This window comes from Macaca mulatta, chromosome 3, assembly GCF_049350105.2.
Source record: "Macaca mulatta isolate MMU2019108-1 chromosome 3, T2T-MMU8v2.0, whole genome shotgun sequence".
Classification (NCBI taxonomy): Eukaryota; Metazoa; Chordata; class Mammalia; order Primates; family Cercopithecidae; genus Macaca; species Macaca mulatta.
In genome coordinates, this window is record NC_133408.1 from 123,244,857 (window position 1) to 123,263,537 (window position 18,681).

General features: G+C 39.0%; 1 protein-coding gene across 4 annotated transcripts in view; it reads left to right on the forward strand.

Annotated features, from left to right (window-relative positions):
• SLC25A13 (solute carrier family 25 member 13) overlaps nucleotides 1-10,267 on the forward strand; it is a 199,630-nt gene extending 189,363 nt beyond the window's left edge. For all 4 annotated transcript variants that reach the window (XM_015134304.3, XM_077997027.1, XM_015134303.3 and 1 more), the window contains 3 exons: nucleotides 8,494-8,652; nucleotides 8,746-8,836; nucleotides 9,110-10,267. In XM_015134304.3, coding sequence (XP_014989790.1) covers nucleotides 8,494-8,652; nucleotides 8,746-8,836; nucleotides 9,110-9,296 — 437 coding nt within the window. In that variant the 3' untranslated portion in view covers nucleotides 9,297-10,267. The remainder of the gene's footprint in view (nucleotides 1-8,493; nucleotides 8,653-8,745; nucleotides 8,837-9,109) is intronic.
• The last annotated feature ends 8,414 nt before the right edge of the window (nucleotides 10,268-18,681 follow it).

Here is an 18,681-nt window from a genome sequence, read left to right on the forward strand (position 1 = left end):
TACCCAGAAACGATTCTGTCTCTGGGGAGGTAATCCATACTACCAGAGCTATAGAAATGACTGGTAAGATTTTTTTTTTTTTCATTTCAGGTTTATTTTCCTTCTTTTTTTATGATTTTGAAAGTAATATTACTCATTGTAAAATATTTGAAAAGTACTAGAACAGGGAAATAATAAAAATATTATTCATTATTTCACTACCCTAAGATAATCGCTATTTAACATTTTTGCTCATCTTTCCCCATTCAGGTTTTTCACAGAGCTGTAATCACACTTTGTATAGATAGTTTTCACTTAAGGTTGTATCTCAAGCATTGTTACCCATCATGGCAAAGTAGTTAATGACATGTGCTTGTGGGGTCAGACTACCAAGGTTCAAATTCCAGTGTTTCCACTCTGTGTGAACCACATAAGTTATTCAATCCCTGTCTGCCATTTCTCCATCTGTATTTGGAGATAAGAATAGTCTTACCTTACAAGATTATTATGAGGATTAAGTTAATTAATAGATGTAAAGATTTAAAATAGTGCCTGAATAGTAAGTATTCAAAATGTTCCATAATGTAATTTTATTACATATTATTTAAAACTTTCCAAACATAGTTTCTAATTGCTGCATCTTATATATTTCTCAATTGTAGATACTTTAATTTTTTCCAATAAATTTTAAATAGCTAGTAGTATGCTTAAAGCCTTTTCCCCTATTTTGAATCAGTTATTTTTTTAAGAGAAATAGATTATCTGAAGTGAGTTTGTTGGTAAAAAGCATGGTTGTTTTTCAGCCATTGACCCATTATTCTTGAGAGTTTGAAGTAGTTGGCATCCCTATGGTGATATTAGTTCAGTCCTCTTGCCATCCTGTTGTCTTTATAAATGCCTTCTGTATTCGTTATCTATTACTGCATGCCAAATTCCCTCAAAACTTAATCAGCTTAACACAACTAATATTTATTTTCTCACAGTTTCTGTGAGTCAGGAAACAGGTGTGGGGTAGGAGCAGCTCACTGGGTGCCTCTGGTACCAGGTCTGTCATGAAGTCGCAGCCACAGTGGCAGCCAGGCTTGACTGACATTGGAGAAGCCACTTTCAAGATGGCTCAGTGACATAACTATTGACAGGAGGCCCCAGTTCCTTGTCATGTGGGGCTCTCCATAGATCAGCTTGGACACCCTCACAACATGGCAGCTGAATTCCTCAGAGCAAAGTCTGAGAGAGAGAGAGAGAGAGAGAGAAAGCAAGGCAGAAGCTGCAGTGTCTTCTATGACCTTGCCTCGAGATGATAGAGAAGCAGAGGTATGAATGTCACAAGGGTGCAGATCTTTGAGGGCCATTTTGGGAACAGTTGGCACACTTACTATAATACATTGACTTTTTTTTTTTTTTTTTTTTTAATTTTAGACGGAGTCTCACTCTGTCACTCAGGCTGGAATGCAATGGCGCTATCTTGGCTCACTGCAAGCACCGCCTCCCGGGTTCATGCCATTTTCCTGCCTCAGCCTCTCGAGTAGCTGTGACTACAGGGGCCCGCCACCACACTCAGCTAATTTTTTGTATTTTTAGTAGAGATGGGGTTTCACCGTGTTAGCCCAGATGGTCTCGATCTCCCGACCTTGTGATCTGCCCCCCTCGGCCTCCCAAAGTGCTGGGATTACAGGCACAAGCCACCATGCCCGGCTATTATTATTATTATACTTTAAGTTCTGGGATATATGTGCAGAATGTGCAGGTCTGTTACATAGGTATACAAGTGCCATGGTGGTTTGCTCTACCCATCAACCCATTATCTAGGTTTTAAGCCCCTCATGCATTAGGTATTTGTCCTAAAGAGCACTGACTTAACCATTATTATCCACCTTCCTCCTGATCTCCGCTTTCTGGTAAAATGGGAAAAGACCGAATTTGCCCTGTTGATTTTAGTCTTCAAAGAGTGAATAAGCTACAAAGCTTGATGGTCTTTGGGTATTCTACAAAACTATAAAAACTGTGTAATGTGAAGTAAGCTACTTTCTTAATTTAATAACAGATATCAGAAGCCAGTGGTCAATGTCGTAGCTACCATTCCAATTAAAGTTAGGAATAAGACAAGGATGTCTCTCTCATCTTTGTTATTCAGCCATATTTTGGAGGTTCCAGTCAGCATGGTAAAATTAAAAAAAAAAAAAAAGGCATAAATAAAAGAAGAAAGGAAGCAATCATTATTTATAAATGATTATTTACCTGAAAATCAAAATTAAAATATCTAAGAAGTATATTAGAATTAGCAAAAGAAAGATTACTAATGCATTTTGTTATAAAATAAGCCTAAAAAAATCTATACCCAGTGAGCAGGAGTGATGTCATGGGGTGAACAGGGCTGAGTGTGGAACCTTGCTGAGATGCTCAGGCAGAGCTGAGTTCAGCATGGAGAAGGGCAAGAAGACTTCTGTCAGAAGTGTGCCCCATGCAGCCCCAAGAAGGGCAGTGAGCAAGCACAAATGTGCGCTAACCCTGAATGGGCTGTTGGGTGGAGGACGGATCGGGCCCCCACATTCCCTTCGTGGTTGCTAAGAAGAGCAAAGGCATTTCTTAGCGAAAGGATACATGGTATTCAGAGAATCCCAGAAAGTATTTAATAGGAGAAAAGCTTCTTTCAAAATATAAAAATCCTCCTTTTTAGATGGAGTTTCAGGCAACTACAATGAATAATTATTGGCCCCTAACTTATATAACAAAAATGTCTCATGGCTATTTTTATATGTACCATATTTAAATTGATCACTTATACATACAATATTTTTTGCTGAATGTCAGCCTATTATAAATAATATAGACCTGATTAAATGAATATGACCACGCTTTCTATGTTTAGATAGTAATTTCAATTATTCAGTAATGTTATCTCACTTTTTTCTTTCCAAAAATTTGATTAGCCTTGAGATTAGATTGTTTTAGTAATATGTAGCTTTTTAGCAAAAGTGGTTATTAATATCCTCACCCAGAGAATGTTGGGTTTTGGTGGGGGTTTTTGTTTTTGTTTTTATTTTTTGTTTATGTATCTAGTTATAAACTGGAACTATATTTAAATACTGGAACATCTACTCCCTTATTTCACAAGATAGAACAAGACTAACCAATATTTGAATTCATGTTCATTGGCCAAAGTACCTCAGCTTTGTCAGAAAGCAAAGACCAAAGCAGGGATCCTGAAATTAAGAAACCAAATGCAAATTCTCTATAATTAACATGGTGCTTTATCATTAATGATGGGCATTTCAATACACCTTATGAATTATATCAAATAAAATATAATACCACTCAAATTTTATAGAATGCTATGTCATACCAGATGATTTTTATCAGAGTGATAAGATAGAGGAACAAGACAAACTGTAATGATGGTCTCACCTTTGAATTAATTAGCTTGAGATTAAGTTGTAATACAAAAATACCTTTAAAAGCTCTTCCAATACACAGAAGTGGAAGTGTGTTATACATGTGTGATCATGATGCTTTTGCAAACATTAGAGTGTGTATTATGAGAAAAGTACTGTTGGTACAAATTTGTTAATTATGTGGACATAAAGCTTAAGGTATAATAGTTTAAAACCTGTCCTTAAGCCCTTAAAAAAAGTAATGAAGAAATTCAATCAAGGCAATGGACTGAGCATATTCATCCATCTCTCCTATCTTCCCAAATACTTACTTAAAATGTCAGGAAATGCATTTTTTTTTCTTTTTAATTCCTTATTGGCACTAGAAAATGCTAGCACTGGCCCTCAGCAGAAAGGAAATAGCCATATTGACTCTGAAACTGGACTGAGAGATGCCACAGTCCAAAACACAGCAGGAGAAACTACCTCTGATGCAAGAGCAGAACTGGAGAATGTTAACCTTTGAATGAAGAATAGAATGCCTGGAGTGGAGGTGGAGGTTTTAGGGTAAATAATGAACATGAGTTAGGGAACTGTACTTTCTTCAGGATTGCCAGGCGTGGAACTCTCTCCTGGTTTTCATATGGAGCTTTAGGAGACAGTTGTATCCAAGTTAAAAGCTCAGAGCTCAATTCTAAAGAAAGAGACCACTTCCCTAGAGAGGATAAGTGTACGGAATGGATAGAAAACAGGGCAGGAATGAAGGTAATTCAAGACTTCTCCCATAGGTGCAGAAAAAAATAAACTGATGGCAGCTTTTCCCAAGAAGAATTTAAAATAAATTATTCTGCCCCTAAAGTGAAGTTCCCCACATTTCAGCAGTTTGGAAGGTCCACAACCTGCCAGCGTATCCTAATCCTTTGCACCGAGTTACAACAAAGCCCATAGACCGTCCCATTCAGGACAGAGACCTGTGGGTGAAGCATACCTAGAATATAGTAGAAGTCACCCACAGCCTTTGTATATAATACTAATCAGCCTATCCTTTGAACTTGAATAATATCAATAGACAGCCAGACATCCCCCGCCATGAAGGAGCAACAAAGTAAGTGAACAGAAGAATTAGAGAGAAAACAGGCAATTCAAGGGACAGAAGACAACTTTTCAGAGCTGTAATTAATTAATATAATTAGAGTGCTCAGAGAGATTTGAAAGAAATAATCAGTAAAGAAGCATTTTTGAAAAGTAATAAAAGCATTGCCATAATTAAATATCAAGCGTTAGTTCTGAATGATAGAATGGATATGATCAAAGACCAAATTTAGACATCTGGAAAATGGAGACATGAAAAAAAAAAACCCTCTAGAATGTAATGTGTAGCAATAATATAGAGATTTAAAAATGAGAGAAAATTTAAGATACAGGTAGAATTAATCTTGGAAATCTAACATCTGTTTTATAGGAGTTCCCTAGGGAAAAGTAATAAGGAAAAGGAAAATAGAGAAAGAATCAGTAGAAGAAGATTGACTTCTTGTCTTCTTATCTCTAATACTGAGTACTCTCAAAATCCCAAGGAAAGGATGCCTTGAGTTGTACTTATGTTCCTGGGCACACTAACACTCAGGAGGGGGAGGGCAAAACTAAAGTTAGTTTTTCACATGCAAGAACTCAAAGCTTTCTTCCCCACAGACCTTCTCTGAAGCAATTAAAAAATTAATTTAAGGGCCCAGCGCGGTGGTGACTCATGCCTGTAATTCCAGCACTTTGGGATGCCGAGGCGGGTGGATTACCTGAGGTCAGGAGTTCGAGACCAGCCTGGTCACCATGGTGAAACCCCGTCTCTACTACTAAAAATACAAAAAATAGCCGGGCTTGGTGGTGCACACCTATAATCCCAGCTACTCAGGAGGCTGAGGCAGGAGAATCGCTTGAGCCCAGGAGGTAGAGGTTGCAGTGAGCCGAGAGCGTGCCCAGCCCCAGGCTGGGCATCAAGAGCGAAACTCCGTCTCAAAAAGAAAAAAAGTGAATTTAAGAAGTAGGAAAATGTGGGATATATGAAACACCAAATAGAAGTTAAACATGTGGTGGGTCTCTGTTATTGCTGACTTTGGTATATGTATTCATTTGGGAGGCTGACAAATGAAAGGAAGGACAAAAGTGCCAGTGCGCCAAAGTCCTCCCCCTGCTGGAGGATGTAAATGCTAATTAATTGCACCTGTTGTAAATGTACACCTACGTAACAAATGCATGTAACGTTTAAATATATTTAGTCAGGAAACCGGTGGGGATCAAAAGGGAAATAACTGGAAGCAGAGAAAATAGCATAATATAGGATGGCAGAAATAAGGCTAATAGTCACAAGCACTGTAAATGAATTCAGTACCCCTAGTAATAACAAGCACTTTGAGTTGAGTTTTCAAAGAAAATCTAGTCATACGAAGTTTCAGAAAACAGTGACATAGAAAGATTGAAAGACAGCTGATTGAAAAATACGTACCAGGCAAATATCAATAAGCAAGTAGCAATATTAATGCCATACTAAATGAAATTCAGGGTTTAAACATAGCATTCAGAAGCACAGAGGCATATTTTGTAAAAGACAAAATTCACTATGAAGATGCCATCAATTTCTATGTAATATCAATATACAATGCCATCTCTCAGCTTAAAGGTATGAAGAATATGTGGTATTTTCTCATGCCTGATGAAAAATTTTATCACACTGCTTTTAGAAGCTGACATATTAAGTAGATAATATAGATAGGGATGCAAAGGGGATTTTGAAAACAGCCTTGATCCAAAATAAATAGATATTAACCTTTGTATTCAAAAAAAAGAAAAGCACTTTCCTCATAAATATAAATGGGATATTTATAAAAATTAACAGTGATTTGTGCCCTAAAGCTGTATTTTGCCAGTCATGTTTTCTTTTTGTTGTAAATGATATTCTGCTGTAGCTGGGCCCCCTTTGAAGACTTGTAATTTTTTAATTGGTTGAGACGTGCCCTAAGTTACTCTTGTCTCAGAGGTGGAGGATGGCCCCCGGGTCTCTATGTTTGTCATTGAAGAATGACATTGAAGAATCAGGCAGACTGCCAGTCCCTTTCCTGCTAAGGGACCTAGAGGAAGCATCTCTGTTTCCCAGTCTCCTCTTGCTCCCCTGTCTTTAGGAATAGAGAAAATTCAGACCATTTGATCTGCATTGTCTTAGCCTTTTGGAATCCAGAAGAGAGCAGGCAGATCTGCCAGACGTCCCTGCCAACCCTGGTCCCCAAAATCAACAGCTCTCTGGTGGCCAAGTTCTTGCCAGTATTTGCTGCTTTCCCAGCCTTGCTTTAGGGTAGTCTGGTGCAGTTCTCCAGGTTAACTTAGCAAATCCTCACACTGGAAATCTCCTGTCCACCAAGATGTCCAAAATTCCTTTTAGGCCCTACCAGATACCTCCTTAGGAGAAATGAGCTGACAATGGAGATGATGGGAGTTATGTTCAAGTTGCCATGTTCCAGCATCCCCCACAACTCCTATCGGTTTTGCCAGGCAACTTACTAGGTGGCATATATGTTTCTTTTGACATTTTTGTATTCCACTAATCAGTATCTTTCATACCTGCCCTCTCCACCCCAGTACCTCTATTTTCATAACAAAGAACAGTTTATGAAAATTACCCTAGCCAAAGGGAACTTTTTGCCCATTTTATTGCTTGTATGTCTTTCACAGTCACACTCTGACATGCCTGCCCACCATTGCAAGGCAGCTTTTATTGCATGTTTAAAGCAGGCTGTCTTGCTAAACTCTTTCTAAACCAGGAAGTAAAATAAAATTGGTGGTGTGAACACAGTGGATTTCTAAGCGTTTTTCTTGTTTCCTTCCATTATGTTGGAGGATAAATTCCTGACCCAAAGTTAAAATAATTCCTACAAATGAATAGGAATTTCAGTATGACTTATCCAGTGAAGCATTGGATATAAAGAGAACTTTTTGCATGCAGAATTGCAATGTATTTTATAAAACCTCTTGAGATTAATGTTTGAGGAGCTAGGTAAAGATGGAAGAGATACTCCTTCAGTAATATAAATGCAAGCATGTAGTATGCAGATTTACACCCCCCTTCCAACTCACTGTAACTTTAAAGCTGTCTGTTAGAAGGATGAAATGTAGTTGTGAGCCAGACCATGTTGGTTTGGATAGAAATTCTTACAGAATTATTAAGCCTTAAAAAAAGCAAAGGAGATTTATGCATCTGCATTTGACCAATTTGGTTTGGAATAAGTTCATAATGGAAAAGTAATAAAACCATAAGAGACAGTGTCTTCTGAGTACAGTCTCGCTTTTAAAAAATCTAAACATGCGCTGCCCCATTTTGGATACAGGGACTGTAGAAAAATTTCCCATTGGTAACTTTGGGAGGGTTTTCTGTTGTTGTTGTTGTTCCTTTTTCATTGATTATCAGCCAGTATAAATTTTAAGCTTTCTGTCAAATATTTTTCTGGAGATGTCAGTCTTAGGAAGAAGAAATCCTGAAGTGTTATCTGTAGGAGTCTCCCCGCAATTTCACCCCTCTCCCTGAAACTTCCACCTCCCATCCCCCAACACGTACGCAGTGTTTTTTTGGCTATCGGTAAAGTCTTTTTCTGGTGTAACTGGAGAGGTTGGGGTTTGGAGAGTAGGGGGTGGTTGAATGTGTGAGAGAAAGTACCTCCGGTGACTGCCAGCAGCCACAGAAGACCATGAAGAGGAAACGCATAACAAGCTTCACCTCTGAAAAATCGGACCTAATAACTTTGCAAGTTTTTGATTTCAACAGGAAAGAAAAAAGAAAAGAAAACCGCTTTCTCCACTTACTCTCGAACACTTGAAGTAGTGTTGTTGATAAACGATTTCTTAAAAATATTTAAAGATTTAGGAATAGAAACGAAGGCCGAGTGATTTGGGCAAGGGAAGGTGTGAGTCGGGTGGGGGGTGTAGGAGCAGACATCTTGCACACAGGAGAGTCACGGTTGCACTTCCCATAGAGGACAGCGAAATAGGCATTTTATTGAATTGGATTTTTAACTTTCTTTCCACGGCCAGTAGTTCAAAGCACAGTTATTTTTATATAGTGAGAATGTGGCCAGACTGAGATGGTGTTGTGTCTCTCCTGCAGGTATGCCTGCGGCATCTTTAGTGACCCCTGCTGATGTTATCAAGACGAGATTACAGGTGGCTGCCCGGGCTGGCCAAACCACTTACAGTGGAGTGATAGACTGCTTTAAAAAGATACTGCGTGAAGAAGGCCCAAAAGCTCTGTGGAAAGGAGCTGGTGGTATGGAAATAATTTGTTCTTAACTAACTCTTTGGTATCAGGTAAATTTTTTAAAAATCTAATTATATCTGTGATTTCTCCATTTTTTTAAAGCTCGTGTGTTTCGGTCCTCACCCCAGTTTGGCGTAACTTTGCTGACTTACGAATTGCTACAACGATGGTTCTACATTGATTTTGGAGGAGTGTAAGTATCATGCTAAATCTGCTGCTAAATTTTGGCTGCTTCTAATACTCTGTCATGGAGAAAGGTACATCAGTCTAGTCTCTATAATAAAATAGAAGAGATTTAGGGAAATGTTGAAATTGTTAACAAGGTCATTTCCAAGGGAACATACAACTGATTAGAATGTATCAACTCCTTTGCATTACATATTTGAACAGGTTTTGAATGTTATTTTTACCAAGTTAAAACAAAAAAAAAAAATTCAGCTTCTTACTCTGTTTTCTCTTCTTTTAGAAAACCCATGGGATCAGAGCCAGTTCCTAAATCCAGGATCAACCTGCCTGCCCCGAATCCTGATCATGTTGGGGGCTACAAACTGGCAGTTGCTACGTTTGCAGGAATTGAAAACAAATTTGGACTTTACCTACCTCTCTTCAAGCCATCAGTACCTACCTCAGAGGCTATTGGTGGAGGCCCATAGGAAGATCAGCCCCAGGATAGTGCTGTCTTTTTGTGGGTACTCAGTAAAGAGCATCCCTCCTGGGAGTGAAGCAATGCTTCATCCCTTTTACATCCATCTCCTGTTTAAATTCAAATCCAGGCTTTTTTATCATGTGAAATCATTCATTTTCTGGGTGTTTTCTTAACCAGATCATTGTGAAATTATTCATAATTATTCTTTGGCCCTCTGCCCAGAAACCTTTGTTTGTATCTGAAAATTGATGGGATTTGGTCAACACTAACATGATTTGGGCAAAGGAGCAAGTCAGAATAGAAATTAGTACTCCCCTCCTTGAACTAGGATTGTAGTCCCAAAGAGGCTACTGTAAGGCAATCATGGTGCTCGGAGCAGTGTTCCGTGTGTGTTTTAAACTGGTAGGAAACTGGGTGCATATTTATACAAATAAAAAACACTGGAAGAAATAAAAAAAATATATCAAATATATTCAGCCTAGTTTCAAATTTTAAGCATGCACAAATTCTGTCTCTGGATTATATTATGAAGCTTTTATGTGAAACATGTTTCTTTGTAATGAAAACCACATTGGAGATGTTTAGTAATCATATTCTGTTACTGGTACCAAGACTACTAGGGAAATGCCTTTGTACTTTAGGGAAGTACTTTTGGCATTTTATTATATAGACGGAAAAAACTGAGATGTAGCCCCTCTCCTGGAAGTGCTAATTTTGAAAAACTGCTCATGTGATGTACATGTACTAATTACTGCCTATTTTAATAAACACTCTTGAAAAATGCATGTTACCCTGTTGCTGCCTGCCCTATTCCCCTCATCTCCCCATCATTGGCACCCACTTGCTTTTAAAATTCACTTTATCTTGAATCATGTAAGACAAATATATTCTGATATAAGTATTTAATTCATGTTGCCTTGCATAATGGTCAGAGGCACATGAGTTTGTGAAGGTGGAAATAAACTATTTGTAAAGTGATAGAGTTGTTTGTCTTGTGCATGTTACATGGTGAGTGGCTACAGTAATTGTCATTATTGGTCTACATGTTATGTTTTGAGGGGAATTTTATTCATATTGACGTGGATATATCCTCAGTATCTTTCAAGGTAATGTGTTCCCTCATTTTCATGGTTCAAAGTGAGTACAAGAAACTGTATTTAACCATAGATAAGCAAAGAACTAGCAAACTGACACCTTTGTTCTAGTCATTCCAGCACTTTCAGCAGTTTATTGTGATGATAAAGGTCACATAGTTTTAGTAGAACTTAGCCATGAAAACTGGTATGAAATGGCAGTTGTGTTTTCTAATCCAGTCTAACTCTTGCACACACCAAAACCATATACCACTATATCTAACATTTGCTAATATTTGGCTAGCACTATAATGATTTGGGGAAAGAAGCTAGTCTTGAACAGAATTTAGGGCTATTCTTAGACCATGATCATGCTTCCAAAGAGGCTACTAATTAATCTGTTGGCAGTCTGTATGAACATTTTGAGTTTCCAGAGTTTGTCTCCATAGCAGACAGCCATTTGTCAGTCTGTTTCTGTAAGTCAACAGGCTGACATTTGAAGTTGCAGTTTAAAATTGGAAATAGTCAATACCCGCCATAAGTGGCTGATTTTTTAGAGGGGGAGGGTCAGGAGGGGAGTGAAGAGCTTTGTCTTCACTAGAAACAGGACAGATAACATACATGGCTCCTTCTGTGATTATTTGACAAAACCAAAGAGGAATCCCCTCCCTAAATTCAGTGTGATAAGTGATAAATATCTGTATTATAATCTCAGAGACTAGTCACAGAACTCCATATATGTCTTAGAAATGTGGATGGTGTTATCATAACAAAACATGCAGCTTTGGTCTTTTGAATGTGGAGAAAAGGCCCTGCGTCTCTGCATTCCTTTTCTTCACTTGTTTGAGATTTTATTGAAGATCAAGTTTTCATGGTAAAAACACTGACCAAAAATCTCATAACGTGTCCATTGCCCTGCCTGCCTCTTAAAGAGCAGTTGCATTTAATGAGAGAGCATCCTGTCTTCACTTAGCCTTGCCAGTCACTGAGAACAATTCTCTTTAGTGAATAAGAAGCCAGGGGCCCCAGGAAACCAATGGAGGTAGGGCTACATGTCTGTGTTTCCTTAAAATCCTTGCCTTACTCTGTTCAGGGATAGGCAGTGATGGGAGACTTTGAAGGAGGCCTGATTTCCCTCATGGTTCTGCTCAGTGGGTGGTGTTACTGTGACATGCCCTGAACAGGACTGCAATCACCGTGTGGTGAAAACCACTGTAAAATTTGTTCTGGGTTTCCCTTCTTTCTGGTGACAGCACAATCCGTTGTCGTCAGTGGTGTGGCTGTTGTCGGTGCCGTGGGTCGTTTCCCTCTGTAGGGCTGAGGAACTGAAGGTGGTAACTCTCACATGCCTGCCTGCTTGCCTGCCCACCTGAGGGGACCAGCCTCCCTTGCTCTGCCTGCCCCGAGTCTCCACTCTGCTCCTGGTCCACCATGTGTTTCCTTGGGGGGTGGGAGAGAGGTCTAACTTTCGTAGCAGCTTTTTTTTTTTTTTTCTTTTCCAAGGAGGGGAAAATATGTGAAGCTGACCACAAAGTGAACACACTGATACTTGGGTTCCAGTCATGGCTGGGTTTCTTGAGGCTGGGTGGCATGCTGTTGCCAAGCTCCTGCTACACCTCGTAACCCACAACCATTTGCTGAGCTCCCTGGGGTTGCCTTAATCCCAGAAGCCAGGGTCGCACAGAGGAAAATAAGAATTCTGGCACAGAAAGGAGTCATTTAAGTGCTTATTGCATTTCAAGCTTTAGTTTCTACTTAGCTAAAATATTTACCATTGCTGGAAAACAGTGTTTAAAATGTTGTGCTTATATGTTATTTAATGGCGTGGCCTATGTAAACCTCAGGATGCTTACATTTTGACAGTCTTCTGGAAATATTTAACAGCACATAACCCAGTGAGTGGGGAATCAAAACGGGAACAAATGGCGCTTGAAACTGTTTGTAATCTCCTCCAACTAGGTATACAGAATGCAAGTCATGCTGGAATGCTTCAGGTAGAGGGAGGGAGATCTCAAAAAAGAAATTTGATGAGTCCTGTCTTATGGCCCCATTTATCAACCTTCCAAATAAACTGTCCCTAACAGTCATCATGTGCCTTTTACCGCAGAAGGCATACTTGTGGGGATGAATTTGTATCCTTGCCACTGAGCAAAATCCCATTTTCAATTCAGGGTAATCAAATGCTTTCAGGATGTGGATTTTTCCAAAGATTTTTAAGAGACACGTTCCCTGGTCAGAGCAGTGAAATGTTCTTCCCACAAATGGTACTGCCCACAAAGGGGTGTGTGCCTTTTGTTTTACCTTTGGGGAATAACCTTCACCAAAGAGTTCTGTTATGATAGGAAGACCATGGGGAGTTCATTGCTTCATTTTAATGTCTGAGGCATCTAACAGCATTGTCACCTCTGCCTCTTTTTTTTTTTTTTTTGAGATGGAGTTTTGCTCTTGTCGCCCAGTCTGGAGTGCAACAGCGCAATCTCGGCTCACTTCAACCTCCGCCTCAAAGGTTCATGCGATTCTCCCGCCTCAACCTCCCGAGTAGCTGGGATTACAGGCATGTGCAACCACACCTGGCTAATTATTTGTATTTTTAGTAGAGACGGAGTTCTTCCATGTTTGTCAGGCTGATCTCGAACTCCCGACCTCAGGTGATCCGCCCGCCTTGCCCTCCCAAAGTGCTGGGATTACAGGTGTGAGCCACTGTGCCCGGCCACCTCTGTCTCTTGAAACAGGCAGTCTTCAGCTTGAAAATCCACATCGGGATTCATGATGGTTGGGATTGTGTCTCTGATTCTCTTAGTAGAGGCTCCTAGTTATTTTGAAGGATGGATGAATGGATGAATTTTTGAGAAACACTCTGAAAAACGCATGTTACCCTATTGCTGCCTGCCCTATTCCTGTCATCTCCCCATCATTGGCACCCATTTGCTTTTAAAATTCACTTTATCTTGAATCATGTAAGACAAATATATTCTGACATAAGTATTTAATTTCATGGTGCTTGCATGATGATCAGAGGCACATGAGTTTGTGAAGGTGGAAATAAACTATTTGTATTTTTTTCCCAATGAGTGATCTCCATTATTGTCCTACTTTACAGGCCTTTTCTACTGCTGGAGTTAAAACCATAACTGAATACAATCACAGTTTTATGTATTGATCATTTACAAGTCATAAATATTTTATCAAAACAACTAGAGCTATTTAAATTTTGTTTTAGTTGAGTCAGGAATTGTCACATAAACTACATGATAAATTTAAATTCCTTGGTCTTGGTTAAAAATAAAGCTTTTAAAAAATCACATCCTTTGAGATGAGTTTTACATTCCAACACGAGTTGAAATGTATTAGTACAATAGTTGTTCTTATCAATGAATGTATTACTTATTTACAGCTCACCTCTCCATTTCTGAAGCTTTCCGTTCGAAGCTGCTGAAGACAACGGGAACTCTCTTTTAAAAGGGTTTGTTTTTAGCTAATGCATTAATTGACTCCAAAAAGAGTCCAAATGGAACATTCTGCTTTCATCTGCTAGGGTAACCTAATAAAATAATGTTTGCTTTTAGACTCCCGGCCGTTAAGGGGGTTTTGCTCAAAGCAAAACCACAGTCCCGTCGAATAACTTTAGAAGGAAAATTAAGAAGACACAGTAATTGTACTTGTCTGAGCCTCACTTCTCCTGGGTCACAGACACACCTCCAGCACACTGGTCTGGCCACCAAGGCTCCGGTGCCTACCGCTGCTTTGGACAGGGCTCTGGCCCTTCAGAGGATGCTCCATTTTGCAGTGGAGCATTTCTTTAAGTGCTTTTAAAGTAAACTCAATATCCCAGAACAGACTAGTGCAAATGTGCTACAGTCTATTCTATAAGATGGGGAAAGGGAAACACAGCTTGAGGAAAAGAGCTGAAAACATTATTTGTTATCTTCTATCATTCCCCCCCACCATCCCTAGCTACTTATCCCAGCTCTTGCCCTGGTCTCTTATTGGGCAGCATTCAAATGAGAAAGGAGCACATAATTCAACTCCAATCCCAGATTTCTGTGGCCAATAAGGACTCATTAAATATGAACTACTATGTGCCAGGCATGATCTCATTTAATCCTCTTGATCACCCTTAAGGTAGGTACTGTTCTTTTCCCTGTGTTACAAATGAGGAAACCAAGACAGGTTCATCTTCTTGCCCACAGTCTCTCTGAAATAGCAAGTGATGGAGTTCAGATTTGTGTCCAAGTCTCATGGCATTCTGTCCTCCTTTGAAGGTTTCTCAACAAACTATACCGAAAATTCTTATGTTAGTCTTTGCCCAGTATTTCTTATTGTCTCTATTCTCAGTATCAGATATATCATTCTAGCTTAGAGTAGAAGGGAAGAGTGATCTCTGTTTACTTACCATAGTAAATGCATTTGCTACCTCAAAGAATTCCAAGGCCTAAGGACCAGGTAAAGCCTGACAAGCCTTTTGAGATTCCTCTTAAAACTATTTTACAGTCTATTAAAGTCAGTAAAGAGAGGATTAAGGTAAACTTGAAGCATTTGCCCCACGGGTGTAAAATTGGAAGGTAATGTGGAAAAAGCGGAGGTAAATTTACAAACTGTTATAGTGCAACATGATATGATGCGAACTGAATTGGACCATCTTAAAAATCTCTACTATAATTAGAAAACGCCGTTGTTCAACAAAAGTTGGAAATAATGGAAAACCAAGTTAAAAGTAAATATCTATGGGTACTTGGCCTCAAAGTGTGTCTGGAGGGAATGGAGACAGTTTACAGAATGTGGGATTTGCTGGAATTACTTTTGGACATGAAATCCCCATCACCACTAATGGTGGAAAAGTCTTACTGTATTCCCAAGTTTTCTGCTACCCCTAAAGTTAAAGGAGAGGACACCTACCACTGCATTTTGGCAGCTCTCTGCCCCCTGTTACATGAAGGAGAAAAGGTAATTGAATGACCCATGCCAAATATTCACAGCATATTCTTCCTGAGCAAAATAAAAACAAAAACATTAAAATGTAGCATTCGTCCTCTATTCTCAAAAGAGTAGTATATTTCAGAATGTGAATTTCTGTTTTGAAGCAGAATTTACTTACATAAGTTCTAAGCAGTAAGACGTGCTTTATCACTTTGAAAATGTATGTCTCCTGACAATCAGCTGCTTAATGTAAGAGGCTATTTTTTATAATAAACTCTTCATTCGGGCTAGCTCCACTGTTATAAAAGGCTTACCTGTTACAGTAAAATCAGAAAAATTAAAAAGTGGAGATAAAGAAAACTGACGTAGGCATTTGTTTTTCTTCTGAAGACAGAAGTGAAGCCACTGTTTATTGAAAGTTTTTTCCTTTTTTGCTATGAAAGCTAGAGATTTCTCTAGATTTTCAGTGTCAGCCTTTTTCCTCCCCACTATGCAGTACACGTACCTCATTCTTCCTAATCAAAGAAGTGGTCATACTTAACCTGAAATTTCGACTTACCCTTTGACCACTGCTTATAAAGTAGGTGATTATTTATTTATTTATTTTTCACAGTTTGTCCATGTGAGAGTGAATGTAGAGAAACCAACTGTATTAGTCCATTTTCAGACAGCTATGAAGAAATACCTGAGACTGGGTAATTATAAAGAAAAAGAGGCTTCATAGACTCACAGTTCCTCATGACAGAAGGCAAAGGAGGAGCAAACGCATGTTTTACATGGAGGCAGGCAAGAAAGTGCGTGCAGGGGAACTGCCCTATTGTAAAACCATCAGATCTCATGAGACTTATTCACTATCTCAAGAATAGCAGAGGAAAATCCACCCCCATGATTCAATTACTCCCACCGGCTCCCTCCCACAACACATGGTGATTATAGGAGCTACAATTCAAGATGAGATTTGGGTGGGGACACAGCCAAACCATATCACTGACTATTCTGTCTCTTTTTCGTACTTGAAATTAAGCATGTCATTCTTTCCTTTAATTCAATTTGGAAAGTGTCTTTATTTGGTTTTAATGACTAAGCTTTCTGATACTACACGTATCTGGCTAAATTATTAAAAATGATAATAGCATTTGGCATAAGTTAAAAGTTATAAGTGCCATCTTTTATTTCAAAACTTTTAAAATAAATTTAAAAACAAACATAGCAATGTACCTTCAAAGCCCCAAAGTAAATATTAAAGAAACATTTTGGCCTCTATTGGAATCCAATTCTAGTTTACTTCCTTCTGCCTTAAAAATTATACCTTTGGGAGGCCGGGCGCAGTGGCTCACGCCTGTAATCCCAGCACATTGGGAGGCCAAGGTGGGTGGATTGCCTGAGTTCAGGAGTTCGAGACCAGCCTGGCCAACATGGTGAAACCCTGTCTCTACTAAAAATACAAAAATTAGCTGGGCGTGGTGTCAGACACCTGTAATCCCAGCTACTTGGGAGACTGAGGCAGGAAAATCACTTGAGTCTAGGAGGCGGAGGTTGCAGTGAGCCGAGATCACGCCACTGCACTCCAGCCTGGGTGACAAGAGTGAGACTTCATCTCAAAAAAAAAAAAAAAAAAAAATATATATATATATATATATATATATATATATATGTATACACGCCTTTGGGAGATTTCTGCATCTGGCCATGATGGAATTGTGGAGAAAACTAGAAAACTGGACAAAAGTATGCAATACAATACATACAAAACTGGACAAAAGTACACAATACAATACAATTTTTTTTTTTCTGTTTTCTTTTTTTTAAGAGATGAGGTCTCACCATGTTGCCCAGGCTGGTCTTGAACTCTTGAGTACAGACAGTCCTCCTGCCTCAACCTCCCAAAGTGATGGAATTACAGACCTGAGCCACTACACCTGGCCCTGTAATACAATGTTTTCAATCACTGGATATGAGGCAAAATAAGACTATGAACTCCAAAAGAAAGGAAAGAGGTGAGACCTACCATTGCCCCAGCTTACTGCTAGGAAGCAGTTTCCAACTATTGTGCAGAGAAGGAGAACCCAAACAGCCCAGCAACAATCTCCCCAAATTAAAAAGATGGACATCAGAGATGGGGAAGACCGAGATTTTTAGAATTTATAAGACAAAATACCAAACAGAAGAGAGCTGCTTCTAGCTCTGGAGTTTTTCAGAGTTCTCAACTCTTTGGCCAAATATTGATCTATTCATTTGTAAAAGGAAACTATCTAAAGCTTGGGAAAGAATCACTAGAGAGAAAGAAGCAGAAAAATTCTGGAGCTCACAAAGGGGAAATAGTTTGCATTTGAATCAGCCAGAGTGCAAGGTCCTCATAATACATAGAACATTAGGAAGAATCCTCAGAAGAGTGTCACTATATAAATAAGGCTAAATTCATCCTAAAATAAAAGTTACTCTGCTCTTAAAGCTTAAAAACAAGACTTGACAGGATCCAATTGATTCCAAGTAGTTTAACTGTCAGAACAAAATTCAGTACTATTTAAAAGAATACAACAAAATTGCATAACATACAATGCCAAATTTACAATGTCCAGGATCTAAAACAACAACAACAAAAATCACTAAGCATAAAATGAAGATAGAAAATACAAACTGTAGCCAGGTGGATGGCTCAGGCCTGTAATCCCAACAGTTTGGGAGGCTGAGGTGGGTGGATCACTTGAACTCAGGAGTCTGAGACCAGCCTGGCCAACATGGTGAAACCCCGACTCTACTAAAAAGACAAAAATTAACCAGATATCATGGCAGGCACCTGTAGTACCAGCTACTCGGGATGTCGAAGCAGGAAAACTGCTTGACCTCAGGCGGTGGAGGTTGCAGTGAGCAGGGATCGTGCCACTGCACTCCAGCTAGGCAACACAGCAAGACTCTGTCAAAAAAAAAGAAAAAAGAAAAAAGAAAGAAAGAAAGAAAGAAAGAAAGAAAGAAAGAAAGAAAGAAAGAAAGAAAGAAAGAAAGAAAGAAAGAGAAAGAAGACAGAAAGAGAAGAAAGAAAGAAAAAAGAAAGGAAAGAAAGAAAGAAGGAAGGAAGGAAGGAAGGAAAGAAGGAAGGAAGGAAGGAAGGAAGGAAGGAAGGAAGGAAGGAAGGAAGGAAGGAAGGAAGGAAGGAAAAGAAAGAACACATGAACTGTAGCAAAGTGAAAAACCAACCAATAGAAACAGACTCCAAAATCAAATGTGATGGAACCAGCATCAAGGCCATTAGGACAGCTATTATAAATAATCCATACAGTCAAGAAGGTAGGGGAAAATGTGGTATGTAGAGAAATGAAAGATATAAAAGACACAAAGGAAATTTACAATATCTGCGATGAAAACGGAGTGATAATATAGTAGACACTGAAGAAATGAAGATTA